This window comes from Diabrotica virgifera, chromosome 7 (genome assembly GCF_917563875.1).
Source record: "Diabrotica virgifera virgifera chromosome 7, PGI_DIABVI_V3a".
In the NCBI taxonomy this organism is placed as follows: domain Eukaryota; kingdom Metazoa; phylum Arthropoda; class Insecta; order Coleoptera; family Chrysomelidae; genus Diabrotica; species Diabrotica virgifera.
Window position 1 is genome coordinate 209,158,699 of NC_065449.1, and position 26,319 is coordinate 209,185,017.

The 26,319-nt window shown below is 34.3% G+C and overlaps 1 protein-coding gene across 5 annotated transcripts in view; it reads right to left on the reverse strand.

The window, feature by feature from the left end:
• LOC114329889 (ATP-binding cassette sub-family C member 4) overlaps nt 1-26,319 on the reverse strand; it is a 135,088-nt gene that overhangs the window by 14,503 nt on the left and 94,266 nt on the right. For all 5 annotated transcript variants that reach the window (XM_028279150.2, XM_050655873.1, XM_028279147.2 and 2 more), the window contains exons 8-13: nt 24,991-25,197; nt 23,308-23,546; nt 18,342-18,482; nt 16,851-17,082; nt 9,066-9,451; nt 5,558-5,708 (exon numbers count right to left, since the gene is read on the reverse strand). In XM_028279150.2, coding sequence (XP_028134951.1) covers nt 5,558-5,708; nt 9,066-9,451; nt 16,851-17,082; nt 18,342-18,482; nt 23,308-23,546; nt 24,991-25,197 — 1,356 coding nt within the window. The remainder of the gene's footprint in view (nt 1-5,557; nt 5,709-9,065; nt 9,452-16,850; nt 17,083-18,341; nt 18,483-23,307; nt 23,547-24,990; nt 25,198-26,319) is intronic.

Here is a 26,319-nt window from a genome sequence, read left to right on the forward strand (position 1 = left end):
TTTCGTTCTTAATATATTTTCTTTCACTACTTTGATAACCTGATGCCAGCATTATCGGACAGATAAATGATAAATGGCATCCCCGAACGTTCTCTTCATATTGTTTGATGGATCTTGTTACAAGTTTCATTACGCGGGTTTGGGTTGATGTACATTGTATGTAGGTAATTAACTATTTTTTATGGAAAATAAGCCAAAATTTTACTAAAAAAATGATTTTCTTAACGTTTCGACGTCCAAATCGGATAACGTTGTCAAAATACAAAAAATATTAATAAAGTAAACAAAAATGTTGTTGCTTATTAAAAAATTGTTCTAATAATTTATTTCATCTGGCTCATTCATATCGGCAATTCAGATGGTCCAAGAGCTGTGAGACATTTTTGAGTAGGTATTTTAGGCAAGCTGAAAATTTTTCAGGTGACTCTTCCATAATAGCCTAATACAAAAATGCCGGTCTGGCTGGAGGGTAGCGGTTATTTTCCCCAAAAATCCCCCCCAAAGTTAAAAAAAGGGTAAAAATTGTTATTACAAAAAATATCATTGACGTGACTTTAAAGTAAATTTAAATATTCAAATATTAGGAAAATAAACAAGCCAGGCGATTTGATGGCGATTTTAGCTCTGCAAGATACTTGCATGGGCGTCCCAGGATTATTTTCAGGGGATGCATATTAACTTCAGAAGATTTTATCTGAATCTGTACATACTATTAACAAGTATAAAATATACAACTATACATGCATAGCTATGTATATTCCTTCTGGACAGGGAGGTACAATTGTTATTTTGACAGGGTATTTTTTAATATTAAAAATAAATATTCTAAAAAAGGCAGCTTTTTGGTGAAATTTTCCAACTGCCATGTGATCAAACAAATTACGGGTTCATATAAATGAAAAGCGCTATAGGTAAGCAGCAGTGTGAGAAAGAGCGTATACCGATAGCTGTTTGCGTCCTCTGTTCTAGCGAAGTGAGTCCATTCGCTCGAGAAAATTCACGTGACCTGGTGATACCCATGTTGTTGTGCCTCGAAACGTTAGAGTAATTGTTATATATTATAGTTTTTTAAGTAACTTTTCCTTAATTAAAGGAAAATAATACGTACTATACAATAGATTTTGCAAATATGATAGGAAATGACAAATTTATTATTATAAATATATGGGTAGAAAATTATAAAACTATAAACTAAATAAATTCTGTGTCCGAATCTTGTACTTCTTCTTCAAACTCCTCATCTGAGCTTAAATATTCATTCTTTTCTTCTTCGTCAGACTCCCCTCGAGACTCAGATTCTTCTTCTACATGAACTGTAGATAGTTGTAATATGCATTTAGAATTTATTAAAAATTAATTACTGATTAATTAATTGATTTGCTACGTATTCTCTGTCATTTTGTACGGAGTCAAAGCCTGCACAACCACGGGCGCATCTGAAGAAAGACTTGCCATTGTTGAGATGTGGTGTTATCGAATAATGTAAAAAAATAATGTACACAACACGTAACAAACGCGGAAACATTAAGAAAGATGAAAATTAGACAAGAAATACTCAACACTATGAAGGAAAAAAATGAGCTACTTTGGTCATATACTAAGAAATAAAAAACCTGATGTGATTGGTTATATAAGGAAAAGTATTAAGTATTGGTTTTAAAAGAAAGAATACGTAGCAACTCAATTAATTAATCACTAATAATCTTTTAATTAACTCTAAATACATATTATAACTATTTACAGATTAGGTAGAAGACGAATCTGAGTCTTGAGGGGAGTCTAACAAAGAAAAAGAGAATGAATATTTAAGCTCAGATGAGGAGTTTGAAGAAGAAGTACAAGACACAGAATTAATTTAGTCTATAGTTTAATACTTTTCTACCTATATATTTATAATAATACATTTGTTTTTTTTTCTATCATATTTGCAAAATCTACAGTGATGAGCGCGCTAATAACCGGCAAAACAGCTCAAAAGATGGAAAACATAATACATCTCGAAACAAAAAGAGATGAAACTCTTTTTGTTTCGCAATGTGTTATGTTTTCAACCTTTTGAGCTATTTTGCCGGTTATTAGCTTGCTCATCACTGTATTGTATAGTACGTATTATTTTCCTTTAATTAAGAAAAAGTTAAAACAACATGGTTATCGCTAGGTCACGTGATTTTTCCCGAGCGAACGGACTCGCTCAGTTAGAACAGAGGACGCAAACAGCTATCGGTATACGCTCTTTCTCACACTGGTGCTTACCTATAGCGCTTTTCATTTATATGCACCCGTAATTTGTTTGATCACATGGCAGTTGGAAAATTTCACCAAAAAAAACCTGTCTTTTTTAGAATATTTATTTTTAATATTAAAAAATACCCTGTCAAAATAACAATTGCACCTCCCTGCCCGGAAGGAGTGTACATAGCTATGCATGTATAGTTGTATATTTTATACTCGTTAATAGTATGTACAGATTCAGATGAAATCTTGTGAAGTTCAGATGCATCCCCTGAAAATAATCCTGGGACGCCCATGCAAGTATCTTGCAGAGTTAAAATCGCCCTCAAATCGCCTGGTCTGTTTATTTTCTTTATATTTGAATATTTAAATTTACTTTAAAGTCACGTCAATGGTATTTTTTGTAATATCAATTTTTGCCCTTTTTTTAACTTTGGGGGGGATTTTTGGGGAAAATAACCGCTACCCTCCAGCCAGACCGGCATTTTTGTATTAGGCTATCATAGAAAAGTCACCTGAAAAATTTTCAGGTTGCCTAAAATACCTACTCAAAAATGTCTCACAGCTCTTATACTAAGACATATATTATACATTTTAAAGTAGAAGACTTTAAAATTATATTACCAATATTTATGAGTTGCATTCCTGGGACGACTTTACTGAGAGATAGTTCATTCGATGTATTAGGATAGTATTAGGTCTTACTTTAGTTTACTCTCAATTATTATTTAAATTAATATTTAATTATTTAATTATTTAGTTTCATACTTACGATGTCGGGATAGTATCGCGAGGTTTTTTCCTGGTTTTTCCCCGTGATTTACTGTGGAATCTCTAACGCGAGAATTTTACTGTCATCGTTGCATGTGGTTGTCTTTTTAAAGACAGATCACGTGCTATGATTTTTGTGGCGGATATTCTTGAGTTGGGGTTGATTTCATGTAATCGAATGAACTATCTTTCAGTAAAGTCGTCCCAGGAACGTAACTCATAAATATTGGCAATATCATTTTAAAGTCTTCTACTTTAAAATATATAAATGTCTGAATTGCCGATATAAATGAGTCAGATTAAATTAATTATTAGCAGAATTTTTTACTAAGCAACAACATTTTTGTTTAATTTACTAATATTTTTTGTGTTTTGACAACAGCATCCGATGGACGTTGAAACGTTAATAAAATCATTTTTTAGTAAAATTGTGACTTATTTCCCATTTTAAAAATAGTTAATTAGAAATATGCCACAAGAAAATAGCTTCAGAACAACATTGTATGTAGGTACTGTAAACTGTATGAGAAAGGGTACTTTATGCCGAAAAAATTTTATGACTGCACGCAGACTATATTTGGATGGATTTTTTTTTATTTGAAACTTGCCAATTTACAATCTACTCTGTACAAAGGAGTATTAAGTAAAACTGATAAATTGTGTAATGTTTTGTAGGTGTTGCCGGCCAGTGCCGGTCAACCTTATTCACCAATGTATTCACTAACACAAGTGTCACTCACACAAGTCTTCTGGCCACTGTCTCTTGAGTCTCCGAACTGATAATGGACGATTGGTAAGCTTGGAAATCAGCTCGTTGTTATGATTAATACTTCTTTTTCTATGTTTGGTCGCATGCAGTCCTATTACGTCCTTTATGAATGGTATTTTAAGTCCTCATGTCATGCTTGGTTTGAAATATATACCAGGGTGCATTTGCAATGATTCTTAAAGTTTTTGATTGGTATGTCTGCAGAATTTTGGTGTTTTATGGTTTCGTACATCCCCATAGTTCAATCCCGTAGGTCCATATAGGTTTTAGTATTATTTTGTATATTGCCAGTTTGTTTTCTATGGACTATTTCACTAGACTGTTTTTAACTGATAAAACGGCATAGCAACGCATCGTTTTCTACTGACAAAACTCCTTAGCGACGTGATTTCTCAGCGACAAAATTATGACAGATCTGTCACGAAAGTGTCTGGTAATAACAAATAAATAAAGATTATATTTCGTTGATATGGTGCATTAATTGTCTCGTGAAATAGTCTTGTCGAGTATCATTCGATAGAAAATTATTTACCGGCAAAATTTTCTCCCGGTTTCATTCAATTTCGTTGCCTTTTGGTAATTTTCGCTTATGAAATTTTGACAAAATCACTCGACTGACGTCTCGTGATTTAAGTCAAAATTTAATTCGCGAAAATTGCCAGGCAACAAACTTTCATACCAGTCGAAAATATTGCCGGCAAAATTTTCTCTCTTGTTGATATTATATACGATAATTTTGATCTTCTACCAAGAAGCCAATTCATTTGTCTGGTTTTTAATTGGAGTTGTTGTTTTTTAGCTTTAATGTGCGCTTTCCATGTAAGTTTCTGATCAAGATGAATACCTAAATATTTGACTTCTGTCTTCATTGGGATAACTTGGTGGTTTATTGTAACATGTGGACAATTTACATGTCTGTTTGTAAATGTTATGTGAGCCGATTTTTCGTGGTTTACTTTGATTTTCCATTTTTGGAGCCAATTTTGTAATTGATCTAAATGTGTTTGTAGCTTGTTAGAGGCCACTACTGGATCATGGTCATGCGCAATTATTGCTGTATCATCGGCAAACGTGGCAATAGTTGTTTCGTTAGTAGTTGGTATAATAATAATAATATCGTATGGCATTTTTGCCGGGGAGATCCTTTCGGATAGTTCCAGCGCCAATTACATCTTTTAACCCTGTTTCAAGTAACTAGTGTCGATGTACACTAGCCCAGGGGGACCGACGGCTTAACGTACTCTCCGAGGCACGGTGAGACGGCTCGTGTCATTATTGGAAATGAAAATGGTTTGTCTTTGGCAGGGATCGAACCCACGTCTACTGGCGTACGAGGCCAGCGTTTATGCCATTACCCACGGCCGCTCACAGTAGTTGGTATATCAGCAGTGTATAATAAGTACAAAAATGGTCCCAAAACACTGTCTTGGGGTACTCCTACCTTTATGAGCTGGTAGCTTCTGTTATATTTTTCCATTTTGACATCGTAATGTCTATTAGAAAAGTATTTTTAAGAAAACGCTATTTTTAAGTCACGATACTTAAAATCGCATTCAAATACAAACGATAAGAACTGGTGAGTAGGACGTTTACAAACATAACTAACATTACAAATGGTCAGTTGAGTGATAAAAATTATATCCAAGGCTAACCTGATCTTTGGGTTTCAATTGAACAAGCGTATATTTTTGGAATGCCAGATAGCATTTCAGTGCATTCAGGCAAATATGGTAACAACACAGAATGAGTAATGAAAAAAATTAAACAAAAACCAATTATACGTACTTATTCCTTCTAACCTCTTAATATTCTTCGAAGATTTTAGGTAGACATGCCTCATAAAACCAAAAACTACACTCAAGGCGCCAATCAGAATTAAGAAGTAAGGATTGACTACGACTATCAGTAAGAGAGATCCACACATAGACAAAAGCATCTGAAATCAAAAATATTTTAAAATGTTAAAAATATTTTCATTGGGAATTAATCACAATTCTAATTTAAAATATGGTTATTTTGACGTTTCGATTTTCACTTCCGTGAATTTTGACGTTACAAAATCGAAATGTGTAAATAAAAATAGCTTAAACTTAAATGGTGGTTAACTACCCCGAGATTCCTAAACAGAACATAGGGCTTCCACGAAGTGTCTCCAGCAAACTCTATTTCTCGCTAGTGCTTTGATTTTAAGTCAGGATTTTCCCATTTCTTTTCGTTTATCCAGTACCTACTGTCCTTTTCCAACCTTTTTGGTCGGCCTACTTTCCGTCTGACTTGAGGTTTCCAATCCACCGCAGTCCGGGCAATATCATCTGGGTATCTACGGAGCCATCTTCATTTTCTTCACCGTATTTGCTTTATGACATTTTCTTAGTTGGCTTGGTTCTATAAATTTTCATTCGAGATTCGTTTAGGCCAAAATATACGAAGAATTTATCGTAAGTTTCGCTCTATTGATAAAAACTTGTAACTGGTGTTCTATGGGTACATACATCTTCCACTCTTCACAACCATCTATCTAGTAATGCAGGTGTTACGTTTATGTTGAAAATTATTAATTTCGTATTCGTAGGGCAAAACCTGGATTTCCACATCTTATTAGAGTTATTCAGGTACCGGAATGGGACGTTTCGATGCCGCCGGTTCATCGCCAGTCCATTTCATCGCCGTGATATCTCGCATTTCCTAGAATTCCTAATTAATACTAAAAATAAATAATAATTGTAACCGTCGAAAATTCGGAAATATATCAGATAGCGATTAATTGACTGGCGATGAATCGGCCGGCATCGGCATCGAACTGGCGGCATCGAAACGGCGGCGATGAAACGTCCTAGACCCTCAGGTACTAACGACAAGGTAAGGATAATAATACTTAAGGTCAATGGTGTGTATCCCGTGAGCCTTTGACCCGAGGGATATACGTTGACCGAAAGCGTTATTATCTATAATACCCGTGGTGCCTTCTACGTTTAATGTCCGACGAAATATTCTTTATATGCAAAACATTTGAATGCATTTTGAATTAATTAGTTTTCAAATAAGTACATTTACTAGCAATAGTCGTAACCATTGTTTATATAGGGAGAACATCCCTATATAAACAATGTCGTAACGTAATTGCGGTAACCATAGTTTTACTTAGGTTGTTATTTGTCAACTTGACAGTATTTAACTAATTACTTCAATTTAACCCTTAAGTACTAACACCCCGTCTCTCAGACGGCATCGCTTGTCGAAAGTGGGATATTTCCCTTTCTAGAAAATTTTGAAGGTCACCCGTTTATGCCTTTTCAAGTTGGATTGTTCTTTAGTAGTATTGAATTCGGCAATTTGCTGCAGGTTGTTATTCGAAAGATATTTAGGCTCAAAGTGTGATTTCCGTCTAATAGACGGGGTGTTAGTGTTTGTGCCCAGTTTGTCATTACACATAATGTGCCCCAGTTCGTCAAAAATCATCAAATAAGGGAATAAAGACCCTGAGGAAACTCTTTTGAAATGGTTTGATGAGGTAGAAGACGACCTAAGCGAAGTGGAATCAATTTGTGATGAAAATGTTGTCACTGACTACCATTGCTACACTGTACTAACTATAGTACCTGTCAGTTTTTTTTTGTTTTTAACATTTTTTAAAAACCTTTCTATTTTCATTTTTCTTACTCTTTGTTTAACTTGATTATAAATTTTTATTAAGATTCTATAATTTGTTTCATTTTTATCACACTTTTTTTCAGGAGTAAAAAGGTACACAAACAATCCTTCCATTCTTGTTATAATGTTTTTTATTTTAATAAGTACATAAAAACTAGATTAATTACTGTGTTTTTTAGGTAATCAATACTTTCAGTAAGTAATTGAGATATTTTTTTGCATTAAAATATTTAACAAAAACAAAAATTACCACTAAAATGTTAAACCCGTCTGTCAGGCGGTTAGTTAGTGTTTACGCCATTACTTTAAGATGTTAGTACTTAAGGGTTAATACCTTAGCCCTAGGCTGTTATTTTGAAAAATAACGCCCAAGAAATATATCATATTTAACTGACTGAAATTATGTCATTATTTGTCAAATAATATACTTGTCGGACATTAAGCACATTATGGTAGGGAAGCCCAAGCGGGGATTTTTGCAGTAACTCGAGCGCGTCAGCTTATCATATGGGTAGAACCCTGGTACCCTGTAGATGTACCTCTACCATATATTGGCTCTAAACACAGGGGAGTTCGTTAAGGGGGGCCGAAAAAAAAATCTATCCTTAGAAAAACTCTAAATCCTCAGATTAAGATAAGGTAAGTTAAGTACATGCAAAACAGTGTACATTTCAAAAATCTGACGATTTGGGCGGGGCGTAAAGAAATGAGTGAATTTTATTTTGAGTGAATTTGATGGCCTTGGCCGAGCCAATTAGCCAGACATTTTGTTATTTTAAAAACAAAAAAATTTGATTTTTCGATCAGAGGAATTTTTTCTGTATTTCTAACTCTAATTACATAACAAACTAACATTATTTTCTACAATTATTATCTAAATAATACTCTGTTTTGGTTGTTCATTTTTTTTGTAAATTTTTATTTTTTTTTTTGTATTTTTTGTTGCATTTTTTTATATTGTTAATTTGTTGTAAGGAAATGGGTGAGTCACAAAGTTTCACAAGAAAAAAGCGAATATTTCGGGAAATGAATGATAGATTAAAAACTAAAAATACGTGCTCAATATTTGTCAAAAATCTATCGAATGATACCAAACACGACTGCCCACGGGGAGGGGTGGGGGGGGGGGGGGAAATTTAAAATTTTAAATGCGAATCCCGCGATATTTCGCGAAATGAACATCAGATCGAAAAACTGAAAAATACACTTATTAAATATGTTTGAAAAATATATCGAATGGCACCAAACACGACCCCCCACGGAAGTGGTGTGGTTGGTTACTTGAAAATTTTAAATAGGAGTCCCCATTTTTTATTGCAGATTCAGATTCCTTTCGTAAAAATAAGTAACTTTTATTTGAAACATTTTTTCGAATTATGGATAGATGGCGCTATAATCGGAAAAAACGATTGTTGGAAATGGAAAATTAAATTAAAAATGAAAATTCCCCACTAAAATGGAAAACTTTACTTAACTTTTTTTGGTTTTAGAACCTACTCTTCACAATGCAATAGGTCCCCAAAGCGCTCGAGTGACTGCACATTTAGCATATTTTCCTCCCCTACTATTATACGCATTACTAGCCTTATTATTATTATTTTTTTCGAGTTAAATTACATATTGTTATTATCAAAATTCTTACCTGTGAAGAATCCAATATTGCTTTCGGTAGTAATTCGTCAACACATCCCATATCTTTAGAAAACCTGTTGAGAATTCTTCCTCCTGGATTGGTATCGAAGAATCTCATTGTAGCAGTGACAATATTATCAAAAATTGTCGCATGCAGTTTTTTGGAGCTCCACATAGCAAGTTTATAAAAGAAGAAAGATCTTGTCATAGCAAGAACAAAAAGAGCTCCTAAAAGGAACCCATATATATAAAGGCAATTATTTGTTGTCAGTTCAATGGATGGAATAATGAATGTAGGTGTAGTAGAATTAGAAGATTCGCTGGAGCTCCTGAATTCCTCTACGTTGACCCAATAGCTTACCCAGTAGTCTACCCCACTGGCAGCTAATTGAGTTCCTGTAAATTAATTTTAATTATGATTAAAAAATATTAGTAGTATACAGTCGGAAAAATGAAAGAACGATCACATCAATCACTTATATTGTATTTGCTGTCATTTTCTATACGCTCTGAGCTTCGCTGGTGTCGCTCCTAGCGGATTACTAATCAACTTTTACTGGTAATTTTTAAATTTATTATTTAATTGTTATCGCTTAATATTTACAACGCAAAAAAGTAATTAAATTATAATCGATTTTTTTAAGATTTTGCTAATCATTTTGACGTTCTATTGATAAAATATGAATTTCTTACTTCGGATACTTTCACAATTATCGTGTAGATGGCGGTAAGATTAATATATTAATTTATAATTAGATATTACGGAACATTAAAAAAACTTAAATTCAGTATTTAAAACGTAAGTGTATTTAAGGTAAAAATATATAACACAGCTTTGACAAACTAATATTGTTTATAATTAATGTTTTTAATTTTAATTTTAAATTAATCACTTTGACATTTACGTCAAATTTCCAATAATCGTTTACAGACTTGTCACTACTGGCGCTCGCGAATTTGTAAATATCCCTTCTACGTACGAGCTCACAGCGTATAACAAATGTTTGTTATTTATAGAAAAAGACAGCAAATACAAAATAAGTGATTGATGTGATCGTTCATGGGTATTCTTTCATTTTTCCGACTGTAAACAATGTCAATAAAATAATATATTAGTAAGATAAATAAAAAATAACAGTGGAATCAGGAATAGTAAGAAGAAATAATTGTAAGTTATGCAGAAAATAAATAAAAATTCTGATAACGAAAATACCATATATACGCCAGTCAATGGGAACAAGAATAGGATATTACCTCCGAATTCTATCCTACTGCATGGATTTTAATGAAATTTTTGGGCCTAGCCTCTACTTATCTCCTAATTCAAAGTCTACCCTATGCCGATGTGTGCTTTTATCTTGAGGGTGGAAAATTTTTTGGTTAAAATTACCATGGAATTCGCTAGAGAACCTAATTCTAAGCAAAAACTGTTTATAATTTTTTTTTGAAAACTCAATATTTTTGAGATATTCGTGGTTGAAAATTAGCCATTTTCATTGAAACATAATACGAGATGAAAATAATAAAATACTGGTTCACGAAAGGGATGTCAAAAAGAGATGGAGAAAGTACTTTGACAGCTTATTAAATTAAGAATTTGACAGACAGCCTGTAGAGTCAACGGAGACAGTAGCAGGAATGGTCACCAAAATAACCAACGAGGAAGTGGCTAAAGCGCTTCAAAAAATAAAGAAAGGAAAAGCGGTAGGACCAGAGGATTCCTGGGGAAGTATGGAGAGCATTAGGAGAGACAGGAACAAGGTGGCTAGCAGGTCTATTTAATAGAATTATGGAAGTTGTACAAATGCCAGACGAATGGAGAAGCAGTATAATACTGGTACCTGTTTACAAAACCAAGGGAGATATACAACAGTGTACAAACTACAGGGCTATAAAACTGCTTAGCCACACCATGAAAATATGGGAAAGAGTAATTGATAGACGGATACGTGAAGAGACCGAAATATCCGAGAATCAATTTGGCTTTATGCAGGGATGTAAGGGATAGTGATGCGCAATACATAGCCTCTCCTATTCAAATGTCAACCTCACCTGCCCGTGAGATGATCTCGATCATGATCATCCGGTACATCCTGCTAGATAACAAACGAGGCGCTGACGTCCGAGTGATTGCCGGTATAAGCAATCCCTCACTTACTGACCAACAGCTTCGGGTGGAAGAGTCGGTAAGTGGAAGGGCACCTTCTTGTCTTAGAAATGAGAAATCATTTCTAAAGGCGGACGAACCAGGCATGGTCAACGGCGTGGAGATGCATAAGGCAACGGGAAACCAATGCATTAAAGGCTCATAGAGCATCCCTAGTTAATCATCATGACTAACAACATAACCAAACACTCTACTGATCATGAAACTCGGAAAACAAGATCCGGCAGAGGAGGAAACTCACCAGACTGCAAGGCCTCCCCGGTCGTCAACATGCGAAAACCTTGCAAAGTAGCGACGTGGAATGTTAGAAGTCTACATCAAGCTGGAAAAGTACATAATGCCGTTAATGAAATGGAAAGGCTGAATGTAGACATTTTAGGAATCAGCGATGTCCAATGGCCCGACTCAGAAAAGATGAAAATCAACAATAAAACAATATACTATTCAGGAAGTCAAGACGGTTCACACAGATATGGTGTCGGGATAATACTAAACAAACACATGGATAAAGCTGTAGTAAATTTCATTCCATACTCCAACAGAATTATCCTCTTACAATTAAATCAGAATAAACCCAAATTAAACATAATACAAGTTTATGCTCCGACTGCGGACAAACCAGAGAGCGATATTGAAACTTTCTACGAAGACCTAGACAATATTTTAAAATCCATTAAAACGCAGGATGTTACAATTATAATGGGAGATTTTAACGCAAAGGTTGGAGACGAAAAAGTAGAAGAATGTACAGGAGGATATGGTCTGGGCAACAGAAACGAAAGAGGTGACAGGCTTATCGAATTTTGCCAAAACAATAATTTTGTCATAACTAATACATTGTTTAAAATGCCAAAGAGAAGACTATATACCTGGAAGTCACCAGCAGATCAAGAAGGGAGAATTGTAAGAAACCAAATAGATTATGTATCGATTTGGTCACAGTAGTGACCAAAATTAGGCTCAAAATGAAAATAATAAAACGCAGAACAACAGATGTAAAAATCGATACAAGTAAACTAAGAAACCCACTCATAAAACAACGCCTGACAGATGAAATTAATAACCTTTTAATGAATGTTAAAGAACAAATCCAGCAAAATAATGAAACAGAGACAAAATGGTTATTAATAAAGACAGAAATAGATAAATGTCAAAAAGAAATTCTTACACCAACCAGATACAAAAAGAAACAATGGATGACGGAGGAAATCTTAGATTTAATGGAAGAAAGACGTCAGCATAAAAACAAAGATAATCACATGTACAAAAATGTGGATAAACAAATAAAATCCAAAATTAAACAGGCTAAAGAACAGTGGTTAAAACAACAATGCGCAGAAATAGAAGAACACCAGAAAAGACATGATAATTTTAACACACATAAAAAAATTAAGGAATTAACGCAGATCAACAGAAAAAGAAAACCGGGAATACTAAAAGATACAGATGGGAAACTTGTGTTGAGTACTAACGAAAAATTAAAGAGATGGACAGAATACATAAATGAATTGTTCAGACAATAGAACAGAGCAGATGGAAGTCGAAGTAGAAGATGATACGGTTTTGAAGATATTAAAAGAAGAAATTAAATCGGCATTAAAAAACAGCAAAAATGGTAAAGCAGTAGGTCCAGACCAAATCCCAGTAGAAAGCTTAAAATGTATAAATGATGAAACCTTAGACATTATCGTAGACTTGTTTAACACAGTGTACAAAACAGGAAACATACCAAAACAATGGTTACTCTCAACCTTTTGTGCTATCCCTAAAAATACAAACGCTAAAGATTGCAGGGAATACAGAACAATATCATTAATAAGTCACATTCTCAAATTATTCTTGAAAATAATACATGGTCGTATAAACAAAAAACTAGAAGAAGGAATAGATGATAGTCAGTTTGGGTTCAGAAACGGACTAGGAACCAGAGAGGCGTTATTTGCTTTTAATGTGTTAGCTCAAAGATACATGGACATGAATGTGGATGTGCATGTTTGTTACGTTGATTTTGAGAAGGCTTTTGACAAAGTAAGACATGAAAAATTAGTCCAAATTCTATAGACAAAAAACATAGACAAAAGGGACTTACAAATAATAACAAACCTTTACTGGAATCAAAGAGCACAAATTGTAATAGATAACGAACCCAGTCCAGAAATTGAAATCAGGAGAGGAGTTCGGCAGGGATGTATTATGTCTCCATTACTCTTTAATCCATATAGTGAAGCCATTTTTGAAGAAGCATTGCTATCTCAAAGTGAAGGAATAATAATTAACGGAAGATCTATTAACAACATAAGATATGCAGATGACACCGTGATTATAGCAAGCTCTGCTGAACAACTCCAACTACTACTGAACAAAACAAACAATTTCTGTAAAGAATATGGACTAAAAATGAATATAAAAAAGACCAAATACATGATAATAACTAAGAAAACAAACATACAAACAAGCATACATTTGGGAAATGTACCGATAGAAAGGGTTGATAAATACAAATACCTAGGAACCTGGATTTCAGAGAAAAATGATCAAACAACAGAAATAAGGACCAGGATAGAAATAGCAAGAAATGCGTTTGTAAAAATGAAAACAGTTCTCTGCAACAAAGACCTTAGCTTAGAACTGAGAGCAAGAGCTTTGAGATGCTACGTGTTCTCGATACTACAATATGGACTTGAAAGCTGGACATTAAAGCAAGAACACATAAATAAGCTACAGTCATTTGAAATGTGGTGTTACAGAAGAATGCTTAGAATAGCATGGACACAGAGGAAAACGAACACGGAAGTACTGCGAGAAATGGGTAAAGAATGCGAAATAATAAACACAATAAAAATAAGAAAGTTGCAATATCTGGGACACGTAATGAGGGGACCGCGATATGAAATGCTAAGACTGATAATACAGGGAAAGATAAGAGGCGGAAGGAGTATAGGAAGAAGGAGAGTGTCATGGTTAAAGAATTTAAGGGACTGGTTTAGATGCAGTTCTATAGAACTCTTTAGAGCAGCGGTGGATAGAGTAAAGATAGTGATGATGATATCCAACCTCCGATTAGGAGACGGCACTTGAAGAAGAAGAAGGGTAGATCAACAACAGATGCAATTTTCATTATAAGGCAGTTGATGGAAAAATAAAGGAGTAAAGAAACAAACGCTTATATGGTATTCATTGATCTTGAGAAAGCATATGATAGAGTTCCTCGAGAGATTCTGTGGTGGGCACTCAATAAGAAAGGAGTCCCTGGTGAATATGTAAAGATTGTGAGGGATATGTATGAGGGAGTAACGACTTGGAACAAAACCTGGAACAGTGGAGACAAGCTCTGGAGGAAAAAGGTTTAAAACTTAGTAGGACAAGAACAGAGTATTTGGAATGTTCATTTAAAGATGGAGCTACTACAAATAAAATGGTATCTTTGGATGGTGAAATGATTGCGAAAAGCAATAGTTTTAAGTACCTAGGATCGGTATTACAGAGTAATGGAGAAATAGATGGAGATGCATGCAGTAGAATTAGGGCTCGATGGATGAAGTGGAAAGAAGCGAGTGGTGTGACAGAAAAATTCCAATGGAGCTGAAGGGAAAATTCTATAAAACAGCCATAAGACCGGCTATGATGTACGGAACTGAATGTTGGGAAGTGAAAAAGAAAGAGGGACAACGAATGCATGTGGCGGAAATGAGAATGCTTAGATGGATGAGTGGAGTGACAAAGACGGATAAAATTAGAAATGAGTATATTAGGGGAAGTCTAGTTGTGGCACGAATTAATGCCAAAATGAGAGAGCATAGGTTAAGATGGTTTGGTCATGTTCAACTTCGAGACGTTAATCACCCAATACGAAGAATAGCTGAAGTGCAGATTCCTGGAAGGAGTAGGAGAGGAAGACCAAAGAAGAACTGGGGGGAGACGATAAGGCAGGACATGTTGGTAAAGGGGATTAACATTGATATGACCCAAGATAGAATTATGTGGAGAAATTAGGGAAGCCGACCCCGCATAGGGATAAGGCAAAGAGAATGATGTTGATTGAAATATAATACCTTTTCGAACGGTTTTTTGCGAATACCTTAAAAACTATGCATCTAACTAAAAAAACTATATTAAACATTTTTGTAGGTTATAAAAAAAAACAAAGAGACACTTGCCTTCACAAATTTTCTAGTTATAATACAAAAAAGATATGGTAGGTGAAAATAGGTTGTTGTTTGGTATATTCTCAAATTGGTGTATTCAACTTGAAATACTGCAAACAAAATTTATAACTAATGTATTTTAAGAAAAAATTAGAATTAATTTTAACCGTAAATGCATTGTTTTCCTTCCAAAATATTAGTATTGTCCAGTGTCCAGATTAGTATTTTCCAGTGTCTGTCCCTCAATCAGTGTCTGTCCAGTGTCTGTCCCTAAATAAACAGACACTACCAAATTCATTCCTTTCCACACATGAGGAAACATCATACGGGATTTACCTACCATTAGATAACCAAGCTTGCGAAACATGTAAGCAAACCAACCACTTAACAAAAAACTGCCCAATGTTTACTTCGACTACAGCAGATAATTCAACATCAAATACCCTTTTTTCAAACCATTTACCAATTCTAAAAAAAATAATTTCCAACAACAATCAAAAGAAGAAAGTAATATTGAACAAAAAATCCAACCACTAACTACAAAACAAGATCCACAAATACACCCAACCAAAGAAGAGTCACAAGCAACAAACGACCTAAAAATTGATCTAGAAAATGAGGCAATGCATACAAACGCAGGCAGAAAACAAACCAAACGCACAATATCCCAAACCTCTCCATCGGCTACTACACCTACAGAGGAACATACTTTCATAACACCAAAAAATAAAGAGAAGAAAGTCAAATCAGATCAGAATATCAAAACAAAAAAAAAACAATAGAAGAAATGCTAAGTTACAATAAAAAAGATTATATGATAACCCAAATTCTAACTACCTTCTAACTTTCGAACAGGTGATAGATTTTATTGAAAACTGTGATGGCTCACCAGATCCATTGAGTATCGCCAAAACGTTTGCAGGAAAAACAACAGAGATCGCCGATCTATTGAATAAAATATATCCTTACCTGAAGGACCGAGAAATTAAAGTCAAATGCGCTCGAATAAAAAATAAAATATTTAAACAGAGCAACCTAGAAACAGCCTTAGATAGCGACACATCTACCGAAACTTATTAATATATCAACAAATACCTACAACATATACACCGATAAGTCAAAAATGAAGATAGAGAAATAAAAGACAGAAGAAAGCAACGCAAAAACAGACTAGTTTGTGAAGTGTGCAACAGTGTTCTAACGGTAAAACAGTGAACAGTGAACGACGGAAATATAATATACCCAACTACCTAAAAAATGACGCCCTAGAAGAAAACATAGATACCTACGCAAAATACTTTCTTAACTTAAAAACTACCAACTACTTCATTTGATCATACACACATTGTAATACACATATTGTAAACTTATGTATATTATTTATATCGACTGTAACAGTAATCTAAATACGCTAATGACCCTGCGTGGTAGATGCGTTAATAAAATGAAAAAAAAAGTAAAAATAAAAGTTATTATTTCTTACCTAGATACAATATAACGCATATTAAAACAGCAAATGAATTAGAACCTGCCAACATATATTTAAACAACAGAGAACCGCCCACTTTTCCTTTTGATGATTGTTCCTGAAGGTCTTTGACATCAAATTCGAGTTGCTTTTCAGCTTCTTCTTCTTCAAAGTCGATATCATTCGATATGAGAGTATCCGCAATGCTTAATTCACTGACTATACTTGCCAGTGAATCTTTTCGACTCTAGAAGCAAAATTATTGGTGAAGGTAATTTTTTATGTTTATGAGATGTAATATCAATAACTTTAATATCAGAGAACACTGCAGAAACTAATTTTATAATTTTTTTACCAGGGAAAATAATATTTTACTTTAACTAATATTTTTAATATAAAATATACCATGTTTATATACATAATGTATACATAAAGTATACCATTTTTATTCAGTTGCAATGCGAAGGCAAAACAATCTTACTTTTCAATTAGAATACGGAGTGCAATCCGGCCCTCTGAATCGCGATTTTCGATTCTTATTGGAATCTCATCTGAGAGAGCGCAGGTTTGTTCTCCATATCCTAACTGACCAGCACCGAGAGCTTTTCCCACACATTGTAACTGAAACAAATAGGCTAGGTGACTAGCGTCATCTGGCAATTGAAAGATGAAGTTTTCAATCCTAATAGCAACATTAATAGTATTGAAAATATTAAAAATATTACTAAAAGATTTTTAAATTCAAAAACTTATTGGTACGTTTTTCTGGTGACACCTCCCAGGCTTCTACAATTTGCAAGCCAAATGGATGCTGCAGTGAAGACAAAGGGAAGGAATTCTACACTATGCAATTCACATCCCCGTCTGCAGCTTGGTAAAGTTCCAACGGAAAATGATTGAAAAACTTCATCTTTCAATTGCCAGATGACGCTAGTCACCTAGCCTATTTGTTTCAGTTGCAATGTGTGGGAAAAGCTCTCGGTGCTGGTTAGTTAGGATATGGAGAACAAACCTGCGCTCTCTCCGATGAGATTCCAATAAGAATCGAAAATCGCGATTCAGAGGGCTGGATTGCACTCCGTATTCTAATTGAAAAGTAAGACTGTTTTGCCTTCGCATTGCAACTGAATAAAAATGGTATACATTTTTATTTTATAGTCGTATTACTCCGTAGAGTAACTAGGTGCATTTTCTGTTGGAACTTTACCAAGCTGCAGACGGGGATGTGAATTGCATAGTGTAGAATTCCTTCCCTTTGTCTTCACTGCAACATCCATTTGACTTGCAAACTGTAGAAGCCTTGGAGGTATCACCAGGAAAATGTACCAATAAGTTTTTCAATTTAAAAATCTTTTAGTAATATTTTTAATATTTTCAATATTATTAATGTTGCTAGTAGGATTGAAAAACTTTATCTTTTAATATTTTTAATATTTTTGTAATTTGAAAAAACTACGTATAAATGTATTACTCTTACAATTTAAATCAATTATGTGGTACACTTACTCTTATTGAGAGTTGCCTATTATATTTAGATCTATCTTGTTTCTTTTCTTCTACATTTTCTGGCTCAGCAGTTAAAAGTTTTGCATAAACATTGTCACTGTTTGCCAAAAAATTGAAGGTTCCTTCATCTTCTATGCGTCCCTAAAATAATTAATTTTGTTGAGTAGTAATTCTTGGTACGTGTTAACTAAAAATTTCACTTAATATTCTTTTTTTGTGAGACCAGTCAGACCAGGCCAGTGAATTTTTAGATCTGTATTGAAGCTTTAAAGGCTCAAAATACGTTGAATGGACACACGACGGACTTTCTTCTGAGGTACATGGACAACTCTTAGATGCTTGAAAACCCTGCTCCAGAGTAACCTAAGTAAGCAGGATATGGTTCTATTAGCCCAGTCGGGATAGCATTTGATCTTGCATTACGAGCTGCCCCAAATTTTATTTTTCTAATCTTTAGAGGGGGTCAATAGTAGTATAGATTTAAAATCTCGACTGAATTTGACCGTTGCGTTAGTCGCCATCTTGATTTTAAACGAGAACCGTTTTTGTTCAATCTCCGCCATTTTCAACTTTTCGACAAAAAGTGTAGAAACTGAAATTGTTGAAAATGCGATTTTCTAAAATTTTGTTTATTATAATTTTTTTCCTGCGGTCGATATTTTCGGAGTTATGGGGAAAAATTGTGACAGTTAAAGCATAATTATTGATTTATTAAGGCGCGAGCGTAAGACGCGAGCGTAAGACCTGATTGATTTTATACAATATCTCCGCCATTTTCAACTTTTCGACAAAAAGTGTAAGAACTGAAATTGTTGCAATTACGATTTATTAGAATTTTTCGAGAGAACCAGTGGCGCGTCTACGAGGGGGATGGGAAAATTCCCCCTAACAGGGTCCAAAATTAAAAAAAAATGTTAAAATATTAAAATATTTTATGTTAGCTGACATGAAACTTAATTATCGACAGACAAATTCAACCAATCAAACACGCTAGTTATAAAACTAAATGAACTTAATGCATATGAGTTATTATTTTATGTCTTTATGTACTTAGTTTGGTTGGTGTTTCATTGGAAGTTTCAAAAATTGTTTAAAATATAATTCTCTTTATTTTTGTTTATGTACAATTATGTCGTAAAGTTAATAATAAATGAGACAATTCAATAATTATGCTTCCCCTCCGCTTCCACTATTTTCCCCCTTAACTCGGAGAATATTAATCGCATAAAAAAATTGTGGAAAAGAAATTATAGGAAATTGCATCTCCAACAATTTTAGTTCCGATCATTTTTGTCGAGAAGTTGAAAATGGCAGAGATATTAAGCAACAACGGTTCTCCATTAAAATCAATATGGTGCCTAATGCAACGGCGGAATTCAGTCGAGATTTTAAATTAACACTACTATTGATCTCCCCTAAAGGATAGAATTATAGAATTTGGGGCAGCTCAGAAACAATATTCAATTTAGTAATTATGCTCCTCCCACCACTTTTTACTATTTTCCCACTTAACTCGGAAAATATCAACCGCATGAAAAAAATTGTTAAAAAGAAATTGTACGAAATCATATTTGGGACAATTTTAGTTGAAAATGGCGTAGATATTGAACAAAAACAATTGCTAGAAAATCAATCGGGTCTTACGCTCATCATCGATTCATCGAAATCATCGATTACGTCATCACGCTCAGATGGATGACGTCACTAGTATTATATATATGCCAAAAAGTCCTAATTTAAAAATAAAAATCGACCTGTCTGAGGATTGCTCTTGAAATTTGCCCATTCTCGAGATAATGAATTTATGCCAACTCAAACGTCCTCACTTATACTACAGTGTCGCGTCCGTTTGATTAGCAATTAAAAAACAAAGGGGTTTCCGATGTTGTATTGCAAAAAACTCTTTGGGATTTCATCAATCAATGTTTAAAGAATATCTACCTACCTTGGCAACTTTGAAATTTTTAGATAAATGTCCGATTTAGGGTTAAAAATTGTCGATTTCGCAATTTTCAAAGTTTTCAATTGCTTATATAACAAAAACTATTAACTTAAGAGAAAAATCACTAAAGACCTTTTCTGTTTGAAATCATTCAAAAAACTTAAAAAAAATTGTTCGATGCAAAACAAATAAATTTAGGAAAAACCCCTAATCTTTCCCCTCGCCTGGCAAGGTCTTATGCTCTTCAGAATCGCCTGTCATTGTACACATTTCTTTTAAATGACTTACTCAAACACATACTTAAATTTAAACCTTACAGGAGAAAATTTATTTTACCCCCTAAATTTGCACTTTTCGATTCACCTGGTAGATACACGTGCACCGCTGAGGCCTGCTAGGTCATGGTTTTTAGCCTTGGTGTGCTATGAATTATCACTAGAAAAATTTCTAGCCTTACAGGACGACCGTTAGTCGAAGGGTTCACTAGCTCTTAGACTATATATCTATCTTATTAGCCTTCATCGGTCCATCTTTGGACATAGGCCTCCCCAATCCTTTTCCATTCTTTTCTGTCTGTCGCTACAGTTATCCACCTAGAGCCCACGTGCTTGTTGATATCATCTGCCCATCTCATTTGTGGCCTTCCTCTGCTTTGTTTACATTCCCCCGGTCTTCAATTTATAAGAATTTTGTTCCATCGGTCTTCTTTTTGTCTTATATATATTTTGTCTTATCTCCATTTCAACTTTGCAACTTCTTGTCTAACATCCCTAATTTTGGTTTTCTCTCTTATCCACTCGTTTCTCTTTTTATCCATTAGTCTTATGTGCAACATTTGCTTTTCTATTGCTCTTTGCGTTTTTATGATCTTGTCCGTGTTTGCTTTCGTAAACGTCCACGTTTGGGAACCGTAAGTGAGAACAGGGAGTACGCATTGATTGTATACCTTGGTCTTAAGATGTTGTGGATATCTTTTGTTTTTAAGGATGTTGCTTAATTTTCCAAATGCCATGGCATGGGTCAGTCTGACTCAACTTTTGATCTCTGCTGTTTGGTTTTCCTTGTTAAGTTTTATAATTTGGCCCAGATATGTATATAATCGTGAACTTGTTCTATTTCATCTTGTCCTATCCTCATTGTGATGTCCTCATCTGTATTTGTTATGATTTGGTCTTGCTCTAATTCATTTAAGACCTATCTTTCCGACTTCTATGTCCAGGTCTTTCATCATTTCAAACAATTCTCCTTTTTTATCGGTTATCAATACGATGTCATCGTCGTATCTTAGGTGGTTCAAGCGTTGTCCACAAATTGTTATACCTTTTTCTTCCCATTCTAATCTTTTAAAGATATCTTCCATAGCCTGATTGAAAAGTTTCGGTAATATTGTGTCACCCTGTCTTACGCCTCTATTTATTTGAATTGATTGTGTTCCTTCGTATACTTTAATTGTTGTTGTGGCTTCTGTATATATATTGGCTATTAAGTCTGTATATCTGTGGTCAATTCTGCTGTTAATCAAATAACTTTTCACTGCCCAATGTTCGACACTGTCAAAATTTATGAACGCTATATATAGAGAGATGTGGTATTAATTTGCTCGTTCTATAAGGATTTTCATACTTAATAAATGGTCACTTGTGCTAAATCCCTTTCTAAAACCAGCTTGTTCTTTCGACTGGTATCCGTCGAATTTTTTCGTCAATCTATTGGTTAAAATTTTTGTTAGGAGTTTATACATTTCATTGAGGAGTGTTATAGGACGGTAGTTTTTTATATCTGCTTTGTCCCCTTTCTTGTGTAGGATAATGCTTACGGATTCCTTCCAGTTGTTTGGGATTCTTTTTTCTTTTAATATTTTGTTAAAGAGGAAATGGAGAGTATTAATTACCACTTTTCCACCATATTTTAGCATATCTGCAGTTATTCCGTCTTTTCCAGGCGATTTATTGTTTTTCATTTCTTTCAATACCTTGTTTATTTCTGATTTGCTTATTTCTGGCTCTAATTCTGAGTTGACATTTTTTATTTTCGACTTAAATTGGGTTTTAATTTCTTCTGATGGTTCATTTTTTGTTTTATATAACTCTGAGTAGAAATGATGGATTATATTTATGATGTCGTCTTTAATGTTTGTTTCTACTCCGTTTACGTCTTTATTTTGTTTATTTCAAATCTGCCGAGTTTCGGTCTTAAGCATTTCATATTCTTGTTGTTCTGTATTACTTCTTCTATTTCTATTTCTTGTTCTTTTCTCTTAGTTTCTTTTATCATTTTGCTTATTGTTTTGTTGATTTCTACATATTCTATAGATTTCCTTTTGCCTTCTTCGATCAGCTTTCTTCTTTTATCCATAAGCTTCTTTGTTTCTTCTGATACATAGTTGTCCTTTTTTACATCCTTTTTTGCTATTTCTTTTCCTGATGTAACCATCGTTGCTGTAAATATGTTGTCTATTTCGTCTATATCTTTATCATCACTGTCTAATTTTTCGGTAAGTTGTTCTTTTAACAGGTCTTTGTATTTCTCTTTATATTGCCTTAGTTTCTTTCTATCTACTAGATCCGAGTTTTTTATTATTTTTCTTTTCATCTCATAGTTACCGTCGATACTAATTTTTGCTCTGACCATCCTGTGATCGCTACCTGTTGTGAATTTGTTAATAACTGTTACATCTTTAATGATATATCGTTCCATGGACAGTATGTAGTCGATCTCATTTTTATTGGGCCCATTAGGGCTGATTCATGTCCATTTTCTTTGGGGCTTTTTTTTGTAGAAGGAGTTCATTGCGTATAGACGCTTTTCTTCTAGGTAGTTTATCAAAGTAGCACCTCTACCATTTCTCTGGCCATATCCGAAATCTCCTATTTTAGTTTCGTCTTTGTTTAGTTTCATACACAGTTTAGCATTGAAATCTCCAATTACTAGTGTGAGACGATTTGTTACAATATTATGCAAAAATGGACAAAGTTACCATACAGTTTATAATAATATAATATAATACTATTGTAAATTACTTACATTATTTAAAATAATAATGTTATCCGCATCTTTCAAATAGTGTACTTGATGGGTAACTAAAATTCTCGTTCTGTTGGCCAAATATCCATTAATACATTTTTCATATAGATGTTTGGAAACGTGTATGTCCACAGCTGACAACGGATCATCCAAGAGATATACATCGGCTTCTCTATACACAGCTCTTGCTAAATTTATTCTAGCTTTTTGGCCGCCACTCAAAGATGATCCCCTATCACCTAAAATTAATGTAATCGTATTGAATAAATGTCTTACATGCTCTACAAAAATAATTTTGCACCCTTAACGTGTGTACTGACTAGAGCATTTTCTTCCAAACAAACCAAACGAGCCGAGCGCGCACAAAAAAGTAAATTGTCAAGATATTTAAAGTGTTCGTTCTATTCTCGGCGTTCCCCTGTTCTGCTCATTTTATTTCAGTGTTCTAGATATTCTCTTCAGAGAATCTAGAATACGCCAGTAGCCACTGAGCATCATCGAACACAAATGCTCGCTTTTGATGTTTCAGCGGTTATCAACACTTCTCCAAAAATTATCGGCTCGTTCGTTTCGGCAGAATTTTACTCGCGAAAAATTACTGACATACTGACTAGAGCAATGTGTTACAGTGCGCTCTGCTCGTTCAGAGAAAAATGCTCAGTACTCAAGAGTTACATGCACCTTTAGATTTATTTAACGATTTATATACTCAGGAGGAAATACGTAGATGTGATCTAGCAAAAGTCGCCACAGCAAAAATGACCACAATATGGAAGGACTGTCAAATTTCAAGAGCGTTAAAGATGAGGTTGATCAACTGCTTAATATTACCAATATTGCCTTACGGATGTGAATCTTGGACCCTGAGAAATTCGGAAAGAAGAACGATAGACGCCACTGAAATGTTCTGTTGGAGACGAATGCTACGAATTCCTTGGACCGACCATAGAACAACTAATTCGATTTTAAGAGAGCTAAAAGTTAGCCAACGGCTCTCCAGTAAAGTCCATCTCCAACAATTAAAATACTTTGGACATGTTATGAGAGCCAACACAGAAAACATGGAAAGACTCATTATACAAGAAAAGGTGGAAGGCTCAAGATCACGAGGAAGATCCCCAACAAGATGGATCGATCAGATTACAGGAATATGCAAAAGACCTATGCATGAGTTAAAAGCAATGACCAGAGACAGAGATCTTTGGAGACGGACAATACACGACATCACGTCGACCACTACACTCCCTCCGGAGGGTCAGGATTGAAGAGAGAGAGAGAGAGATACTCATTATGAATTAAAATTATGGAAAAATGTACCCACAGAAAGTACAAATGTATAGTCTTTAACACGTTGATGGACAGAACGTCTATAGACGTCTAATTTCCATTGAAGTAATGTGACACAACGTCTATAGACGTTGCATATTTCCCTATTCTCCTTGCTTATACATTTGACGCACTGTCCGTCAACCTGTTAATATTTACATTTTTACGTAGAAATACGCATCTATATAACAAGATATTCTTAACAGGAGGATAGTGGATGATATACAAATATTAAAGAGTTTATCTTCTTTTAAGGCGCTTTATTCATTTACTGAATGTTGGCGAAAATTCTGATATACTTTTTCTTAAAAATGACATAAAAATATATGTATATTAGTATTTCGGTTACTTTCTTACCTACTAGTGTTAAATCTCCATTTGGGAACTGCTCAAAATCTTTCTCTAAAGAGCAAGCTTCTATAACTTCATGGTATCTCTTTTTGTCGTATTCTTCACCAAAAAGAATGTTTTGACGAACAGTGGACGCAAAAACCCACGGCTCCTGAGAAGCATAGGATATTTGACCTCGAACTCTCATACTGCCTTCGGTTATGTCCAGTTCCCCTAAAAAAATTTAAATGAAAACTCCCCAGAGGAAAATATTGGACACACTTGAATGATCCTAACTTCAAAATACACTAGTAAAAAAATCTGGTTGCAATCCATTGCGTGGATTAATTAGCTCAGTGGGCTAAAGTGCGAGTAAACGAACCCTCTTCCTTTACTAGGTATATGCTAGGAACTTCTACAAAAAGCATCATAATCTGGATGGAAATACGGTACGAAGAACGCAACGGAAAAAATTATGAGAATGGCGACTTGAAACATTAAAGGTCTGAAAACGAAAGAAATGAAGGTGTTTGAAGAACTAAGGAATAATAAGATAGATCCATGTGTCCTTATAGAAATAAAGAAAAAATAAATAGGAAACGAAAGAACAAGACTAATATACTGAATGACAGGGAGAGAAGCGTACTTTTAAAGTGTGTAAAATATTTAATTCCTAGCTGAGCGCTTTCGGCCTATAAAGCCATCTTCAGATCTATGGTCAATCATTTCAAAATACCACTGAAGAGAGAGGGATCCCATGTAAGATTGAAGAAAACTTTTTTTCTACGGCCGTGCCTAAGCAGCCACTTTCCCGCACGCATTTTGTTTCCGAAAGTTGCACTTTCCCGCACTAGTGCGGGAAAGTAAATTTTCCCGCACTAGTGCGGGAAAGTAGAATACCTTGTAATATGGCAATAAAATATATTGTGTTCATGTTTTAATGAAATTAACGCGATTATTTCATTCATAGGAGATTCTGACCAATAGAAAGCTACAGAAATCTGAATTAAATCGATAATTTTTTATAATCTCCCGTCGTTAAGTATATTACGTCAGATGCCCTTCGTTGCTACGAAAAAATACATTCAGTGACATTAATGACAATTAATGTTTTAAAAATTATAAAAGTGATGACTTTCAATCGTCAAATATTTATAAAAACTGTGTGTTTAATGGTACTTACATAAATAAATTACAATAAAATTTTGGTTTTGAACAGTTTTATTCATGAAATAATCGCAACAAATTGCACTCGACCTCTGAAATTAATATAGAATTTCAGAGCTCTTGTGCAATTACTACTGAAAATTCTTTGAAATAGAATTATTTTGACATAATATTCATAAGTCAAATCAG